At 54.0% G+C, this 8,500-nt stretch overlaps 1 protein-coding gene across 1 annotated transcript in view; it reads right to left on the bottom strand.

The window, feature by feature from the left end:
* The window catches only part of LOC115281663 (CMRF35-like molecule 8), a 10,139-nt gene extending 1,645 nt beyond the window's left edge, over nt 1-8,494 (bottom strand). Inside the window, exons 1-4 of the mRNA XM_029927080.1 lie at nt 8,311-8,494; nt 7,361-7,526; nt 4,440-4,534; nt 274-423 (exon numbers count right to left, since the gene is read on the bottom strand). Coding sequence (XP_029782940.1) covers nt 274-423; nt 4,440-4,534; nt 7,361-7,419 — 304 coding nt within the window. The 5' untranslated portion in view covers nt 7,420-7,526; nt 8,311-8,494. The remainder of the gene's footprint in view (nt 1-273; nt 424-4,439; nt 4,535-7,360; nt 7,527-8,310) is intronic.
* Nucleotides 8,495-8,500: the final 6 nt, after the last annotated feature.

The following is an 8,500-nucleotide window of genomic DNA, read 5'->3' as shown; positions in this document are numbered from 1 at the left end:
CGGGTCCCCTCTGTGGTCCAGCTCAGAGGGACCTCTGTTCCTGCCTGCGGACATCTACCCCTTCCCTCGATGCTCTGGGTGCCCCAGCCCAGTTTCCCCGCCAGGAGCTTTCCATCCCCTGTTCTGGTCCCCTCTGGGCAGTATTTGAATGCTTCCATGGAAGGACCGGCCCTCATTTCACTCTCTATGGGGGGCGGGGGTGATAAGCCAGAGCTAATTAGCCACAGCTCCAAGCACCAGGGATCATTCTTCCTCTCTGGGCAAGCACTCAACTCCATCCATCGACAATGCACTCAGACTTCCACTGGCCAGTGGGACGGTTGAAGCCCCCCACGTCCTCTGTTCCCCCCTCGCCGGCACCCCACACACCTCCTGCCTGTCTTACCTGACTAGGGGTCTGGAGTGGCTCTGGATGCTCACCAGCTAAAGAGACAGAAGAGTTAGGAGGCTGAGTCCCAGAACAACACAGGGATGAGGGGCCCTGTGGTCCATCTGGAGGAAAGCCTTTCTCTAGAGACTTTGGCACCAGGGACTTGTCACTTCCGGGTAGGGATTGCCAAGAGGGTGAGTGGATGAAGAAGGAAATGAAGAATGAATGCATGAGTGGAGGAGAGACTAAATGAACCAGCAGCAAGGCACAGGCTTGGAGAGGGTGGCCAAACCAAGCTAGTTCTCGAAGCAGTCACTCATAAAGAACGCCCCCACGTGGAAGTAGACCAGAGAAGGACACTTGATTAGAAGGACCTATCGGCAGCATGAGACAGTTCTGGAGATTTCTTTCACAACATCACTGCACTGTAAACCGAAGAATGGTTAAGGTGGCTGGGGCGCCTGGGTGGCCCAGGGGGTTCAGCGTCCGACTTGGGCTCAGGTCATGATCTCACGGCCCGTGGGTTCGAGTCCTGCGTCAGGCTCTGTGCTGACAGCTCAGAGCCTGGAGCCTGCTTTAGACCCTGTGTCTCCCTCTCTCTCTGCCCCTCCCCTACTCATGCTCTGTCTTTCTCTCTTTCTCAAAAATAAACATTAAAAATTTTTTAATAAAAAAGAAAAGAAAAGAATGGTTAAGATGGCAAATTTTACAGTATGTGCTTTTTGCCACAATAAAAAAAGAACACAGATCACAGGGTCTCCCCTAGATGTGTGGAATCAGAACTGCTGAGGTGAATTCAGCAAATTTGTGTTTTAAGGAGCCCTAAAAAAATGTTACGGACTGTCCTTACGGAGACGTCAGTAGTCATCAAACCATGAGAGGTCACCGGGGTCACCTGCTCTGATTCCCCTGGCCTGGGGGTCTGTCCCTCACACACAGGTGGCCCTGTGGCTTGGGGATCACAGCTCAGGGCACACAACCTCTGGCCTCTGGCATCTGCAGCGTCGCTCTGCAGGAGCACAGCTCTGGGCACCCCTGGCCACTCGAACCCAGAGACCCGGGAGCGGGTGGGCAGCGGGCAACGTACACACAGCCGGGCGCCTCTGGTGTATGCAACCCCAGGTCCCCACCCCCTGCACTGGATGCACCAGGGACAGACACTGCCCGCCCTTCAGAGAGCGTGGAAGGTGAGACACCAACCCTGAGACACTTAGGACAGAAGTGCTAGCTGAGTGGCCTCGGTTGGCTTATTGGAACACGCAAGTGGGTGCTCTGAGGTGCAAACACATTCTGTTCCAAAGAAGGCGTGCGGGCTTCTGCTGCCCTCCCCCTCCGTGGGCGGCCTGGCGGCTGGTGGAGAAGAGATGGGTGAACATTGCTGGGGGAGGAATTGGCAGGGAGAATGTCTGGCCGTAGCTGGCTGCACAGGAAGATGGAACGCAGTCTCCCCTGGTCACGACAGTGTTCCCCAGAGCGCAGCACAGGGCCTGGCACCACGGTGGGTGCTCGGGCCGGCTGTGCTGTGTGCGTGAGCGAGAGAATGAGTGAACGGGGAATGGTGAGTGGGCAGAGGGGAAGAGCGGCCAGCGGGTGTGACGGGGCAGGAATCAGGCTACGGCAGAGAGTGGCACAGTGTGGGGACAGGAGCAGAGATTTGCAGGGATGAGGAGGGAGAGTCAGCATCTTTGAACACAAGGCCTTTCTCCTGTTACAGAGGGTTCGTGAAGCAAGGTGCAATTCCCCCCACGTCGTTAAACTCTGCAGTAAGAGATTTCTAGAACATTGCCCAGCAGGGAAAATGATATAGTAGGGTAAGTGCAAATATGTGTGTGTGTGTGTGTGTGTGTGTGTGTGTGTGTGTAAAAGAGGAATTACGGTATGAAGCAAACCGTAAGTAAAAAATCATATCTGCATAAATAAACTTGGAGAAGCAGCAGGAAGGACATATCTCAAATGTCAGTGCCTGGTTTTCTCCGGGTGCTGGGAAATCCTTTCTTATTATATTATCATGGGCAGTTTATTTCCTTCTTTGTGCTTTTGCTTATTTTTTGAATGTTCTACCACAATCTTTTAAAAAAATAATTTTTTAATGTTATTTATTTAGTCTTGAGAAAGAGAGAGAGAGAGAGTGAAAGCACAGGCGAGCAGGAAAGGGGCAGAGAGAGAGGGAGACCAGAATCCCAAGCAGGCTCCAGGCTCTGAGCTGTCAGCACAGAGCCTGAAGCAGGGCTCGAACTCATGAACTGTGAGATCATGACCTGAGCCAAACTCAGAAGCTTAAGCCACTGAGCCACCCAGGTGCCCCTGTTCTACCACAATCTTATCTCTCACTTTTTTCAGAAGGGAGGTTCTTGGGACGCCTGGGTGGCTCAGTGGGTTAAGCGTCAGACTTCGGATCAGGTTATGATCTCACAGTTTGTGAGTTCGAGCCCCCGCAGAGCCCACTCAGATCTTCTGTCCCCCTCTCTTTCTGTCCCTCCACTGCTTGTGCTAGACTGTGTGTGTGTGCGCGCTTTCTCTCTCTCTCTCTCTCTCTCAAAATAAATAAACATTTAAAAAAAAACTAGAAGGAAGGCTCTCTAGGTGAAAGGGCAGAGAGGGCTGAGACCCATAGGCCTGAAGCAATCCAGGCTGTGAAAATCCCGGAGGGAGGCCCAGCCTGGGATGGGAGGAGGGCGCTCAGAAGTGATGTGGGGGAAGCAGAAGAGGAAGTGGTTTGCCCTCCCTGCATGGGGCACACACATGCTGAGGCTGACTCCTCTTGGACAGGCCTGACCCCCACGGCGGGTCCCCTCCCCGATCCCAAGTACACAGGAGCTCCGGGAGCACCCGCCCCGCGGCTGTGGGGCAGGCACCCCTCCTCCCGGCAGGCTGGACAAGGATTCCCCTTGGACTCCAGAAGTCCACGGAGTCCAGAGGTTTTAGAACGAAGGACACATAAGCCTCACACTCTAACTGGGGCAGAGACCTGCGTCCCTGCGGGTGACGGCTGGGCCTCTAGCCAGCAACAGGGTCACACCTGCGTCCTTCCGCGCTTCTCTTTATTGAACTCGTTCGTTTAGAGGCTATTGAGCACCTGCTTCCTGGGTGCCGCACAGGGGCTGGGTGCACCACATGGGTTCTCTCCTTCAGTCTGAGCCCAGAGGGGAGCACGTGGACCCCAGGAAGCATCTAGGTGCCCTCATGGCTGGAGACACTAAACAATACATTCATTTAACAAAAACTGTGCCTTCTCGGGCTTGGGTCCCTGATCTTTTTGTGTGTGTGCTTTCTATTTATTTTTGAGAGACAGAGAGAGACAGAGAGAGACAGCACGAGCAGGGGAGGGTCAGAGAGAGGGAGACACAGAATCTGAAGACAGGCTCCAGGCTCTGAGCTAGCTGTCCGCACAGAGCCCGACACGGGGCTCAAACCCACGAACCGTGAGATCACGACCTGAGCTGAAGTTGGTCGCTTAACTGACTGATCTACCAGGTGCCCTGGGTCCCTGATCTTGAGGAGTAGTCGGGCAGTCGGGAGATGGGCGAGGGAGCAGGTGGGGGAGTCTGGTGTGAAAAGGGTAAGAGGATGTATGAACAGACGTGCAGCCAGGATGGCCCCCGAGCTGCTATTGCAGGGGCCAGGAGATGGTCCCAGAGGAATGGGGGTCTGAGAGCCCTGCAGGGGGGTCCGCCAAGAGCAAGCCGGGGAAAGGGGGTAGATGGAGGCCCCGGGGGCCCAGAGCAGATGCAAAGGGTGGTACTGATGTACTGTTCCCACCAAGTTACAGGAAGTTGGGAACAGCTGTCTTCAAGAGTGTGGGGGGGGGAGCGGGGCAACGCCCTCAAGGGCATGGGAGGTCAGAAGAAGGTGACTTCTTCATGGACAAACTTCCAGGGAGCCCCCTCCCACCGCCTGTCTCTGCCATACCAGGGACACCTCCTCTGGGGCCTGGCGTGAGGGTCACCCAGGACATGTGGTCTGAGGATGCACACTCGATGCCAGTTCTGGGTACAAGGACACAGAGTCTCGAAAATGAGAGGGCTCCCGCCGGCCACCCCCCACCCCACCCAGCAGGGGGCTGACTCACCTTTGACCCGCTTGCGAAGCATCCTCCAGGCCAGGAGCAAGCTTCCCCCCAGCAGAAGCAGCAGCAGTGCCAACAAGGAGAGGAGTACTTGGAGCCTGGTGGGGGACACACGGGGCGGGGGCAGGGTTGAACAAGCAGAAGCTTGCATTCCCCCCTTATTTGCAGTAGATAGAAAAGGTCACATTAAAAAAATAATAAACAGCTTATCAGTGTACTTAAGAACCTTCCAGGGGCGCCTGGGTGGCTCAGTCAGTTGGGCGTCCAACTTCGGCTCAAGTCATGATCTCACAGCTGGTGGGTTCGAGCCCCGTGTAGGGCTCTGTGCTGATAGCTAGCTCAGAGCCTGGAGCCTGCTTTGGATTCTGTATCTCCCTATCTTTCTGACCCTCCCCTGCTCATGCTGTCTCTCTCTCTCTCTCTCTCTCTCTCAAAAATAAATAAAAACATTAAAAAAGAAGAAGAAGAACCTTCCAGCAGTGCCTGGATGGCTCAGTCAGTTGAGCATCTGACTTCCACTCAGGTCATGAACTTAACAGTTGATGAGTTTGAGCCCCACATCGGGCTCGTAGCTGTCAGTGCAGAGAGCCCAATTTGGATCCTCTGTTTCCCTATCCCTCAGCCTCTCTCTCAAAAATGAATAAACATTTATCAAAAAGAAAGAAAAAGAAACTTCCAGAGGCTCTTTATTCATATACAAAATATAAACATACATTATTTTCCCCCTCCTTTCACACGGAGGAGGAGTACTTCAACACCATTTTTGTTAACTTAGTGATACGTCTTGGACATCTCTCCACATCTGTGCCTAAAGAAGACCCTCGCTCTTTTCCATAGCTGCACAATATTCCACTGATGGACATACCATAATTTATCTAAGCCTTGCTTCTGATCGGGATGTCCCCGAGCCTCTTGCAATTACAAACATTGCACCAAAAAAATGTCCTTGGGGCCCTGCCATCTCACAGGTGAACCTTGGGGCCACAACAGAGGTCCTGGGAAGCTGACTTTGGGTCCCTCGCTTGCCAGGACCTTCTTTCCTGTCTAGCTTGCATTCATAATGTTCTAGCCTTTTTCTTTTTCTTTTTTTAAATGTTTATTTACTTTTGAAGAGGAGAGAGAGAGACAGAGTGTGATCAGGGGAGGGGCAGAGAGAGAGGGAGACACAGGATCTGAAGCAGGCTCCAGGCTCTGAGCTGTCAGCACAGAGCAGGACACGGGGCTCAAACCCATGAACCGTGAGATCATGACCTGAGCTGAAGTCGAACACCCAACTGACGAGCCACCCAGGCGCCCCATTAAAGATGCACGTTCCCACACACACACACCAAACTACACAGGCTCCAGGCCTCACAAAACCTAGCTGTGCCCTGTGTGTGAATCTGCAGTCAGTTGTGGAAGTGGTGTGTTTGGGCCTGAATTTCTCCTTGCCTGATGTTAAGATAGTCACTTGGGCTGATGGGAGGCCTGTGGAAGGGTTTTGGGGGTGATATAATAAGGAATCTGAATGGAAGCACCAGGCTGGCTCAGTCAGTAGAGCACGTGACTCTTGTTTGTGAGTGAGTTTGAGCCCCATGTAGGGTGTAAAGATTACTAAAAAAAAAAAAAGCAAAAAACAGAATCTGAATGGCTTTGTCACTGGCTTGTGGAAGGGAAGCTCTAAATTCTAAGGATTTTCCCTAATAGTAGGGGTCTGAGGACCCCTCAGACCACGCCTGAGTTTATGCTAAGAGATGGGTGACTCAGGACTGGGGCTGGTCACCAAAAAGGTCCAACCCCATGATTATAGGAACTTGGGGCTCCGAGCCAGCCTGAAGTTCGGGAAGTAGACGGGGGCTGGGGATGGAGGTCAGTCATGTGGACAATGACTCAACCCATCATGCCTACGTAATGGCATGCATCCCCCATGCCCCAGCTCTCCTGGGAGTCAGTAGGGAACCTCTGTGCCCAGGACCCTCCCAGATCTCACCCCACATGTCTCTTCATTGGCTGACTCTGGCCTTTATCCTTTAGGATAAAACCATACATGTACGGACAGCTGGATTTCGTGCACTCTGTGGGCTCTCTGGCCGATTATCAAACCCAAAGGGGTCATGGGAACCCCCCAATTCATGGCCAGTTGGCCAGAAACGTGATGGCCTGGGGATCCCCACACTGCTATGGCTTCTGAAGTCAGGTAGTCTTACGGAACTGAGCCCTCAGCCCCTGGGTCTGTGCTGATGCCAGGTGGTCAGTGCTAGAGTTGACTCGGAGGACACAAGGTGGAGCCCGGTTAGGGAATCTGAGGCCCTCAGGAGTGGTTTACAACTGCACACGTCTTTCTGGGCAGTCCATAAGCATTGTCGGATTCTCCTGGCGGGTTGTGACCCCAAAAGATCAAGAATCACAAGTTCAGGGGCACCTGGGTGGCTCAGTCAGTTGAGCGTCTGACTCTTGATCTCGGCTCAGGTCATGATCTCATGGTTTGTGGGTTCGAGCCCAACGTTGGGTTCTGCGCTGACATGAAGAGCCTACTTGAAATCCTCTCTCCCTCTCTTTCCCTGCCCCCTTCCCCCATCAAAATAAAGAAATAAGCTTTAAAAAAAAAAAAAGAATCACAACTTCAGAAGGAAGAACCAAGACTCTGGAGTCACGCAAACCTGGGTGGAAGGCCAGCCGCCTCCTGTAGCTAAATGACCCAGCAAATTGCTTAACCTCTGAGAGCCCAGTCCGCTCCTCTGTAACATGAGGGCAGTGATGGCCCAGGGCAAAGTGCCATGAGAACATGCACATAGGGCAGCTAGCACATCCCTGGCAGGAGCATCGGCCCTCACTAGAAATTCCTTTCCTGCCATCCCCGCTGCCCTGTACACTCCCTTGGCCCTGAGCAACCCCTGGAGGGAGGGCCCACCTCCACGACAAGGGACGGGGACAGGGCGCCTCACCCCAGGCCTTGGCGCTGCTGGAGCTCCTCCTGGCTGCTTGCACTGTGTGTGGCTCCCATGGCGACAGAGACAGTGGACGAGGATGAGGAGGGCGTGGTCGTGACTCCATCTGCGATGGTTGAGATCTGGGTTACAATGCTGTTTGCGGGTGGGGCCGGCGACGTGGCTGGCGGGGAAACACAAATCAGACCTGGGATCGCTCTATCGGACCCTCCTGCCACCTGCCAATACCTTTTAGTTTGATTTCACACAAAATGCTCATTCAGGGTGGAGGCAGGACAGGGGACCTCCCCGGAGGCACAGTCTCCCTGGGAGCCTGCTTGAAATTCTCTCTTCCTCTCTTTCCCTGTCCCCTCCCCCCATCAAAATAAAGAAATAAGCTTACTTTAAAAAAAAAAAGAATCACAACTTCAGAAGGAAGAACCAAGACTCTGGAGTCACACAAACCTGAGTGGACCTGGGCACTGCCTGCCCCCAACAGTCCTGATTCCATCCTGCAGAGGTGGGTCAGGGTCCTAGGTCACCCCTGCGCTCCAGATTCGTCATCTCCAGCCACAGCCGGATCGTGCCAGCCTGAGATCTCTGTCTAAATTGCAGGTCTGGCTGGAGCCCCGCTGGGCCCAGCACCTTCACCTTCACTGTCTGGTCCCGCCTGCCTCTCCCCTCATCTCCCACCGACCCGTAGTGTGGCTCTCTCTCTCCTTTGCACACTCTGCCTTCTTGGCTGTCCCTTCCCAAGACTGAGCAGAGGGGCCAGCTCCTCCAGGAAGCCTCCCTGACGTTCTTTCTCCTCCTCCTACTCGCCTCACACATGCACGCGCACGCACACACACACACACACACACACCGTTTGCTCCAAGCCTCTGATCTGATTCCTGCCTCGACTATTCCCGCCTGAGACCTTGCAGGGGCCCCAGTGCTGGCGCTGGGGAGGGGTGCGTACAGCTCACCTGGGGTCACAGACACCTCAACGGGGAAGGTGGGATCTCCAAAATTTCCTAACCAGGATGTATCGATCCCACACTGATACGTTCCTGCATCATCCTCTCTGAGGTTCTCCAAGGTCACTGTGAAGGTGAGGTTTGCAGGATGGTCCCTGATGGACACGCGGCGGCTCTTCACTTCTCTGTCTGACTCTTC

This window comes from Suricata suricatta, chromosome 17, assembly GCF_006229205.1.
Source record: "Suricata suricatta isolate VVHF042 chromosome 17, meerkat_22Aug2017_6uvM2_HiC, whole genome shotgun sequence".
Classification (NCBI taxonomy): domain Eukaryota; kingdom Metazoa; phylum Chordata; class Mammalia; order Carnivora; family Herpestidae; genus Suricata; species Suricata suricatta.
This window is presented reverse-complemented; position numbering and strand designations above follow the sequence as displayed.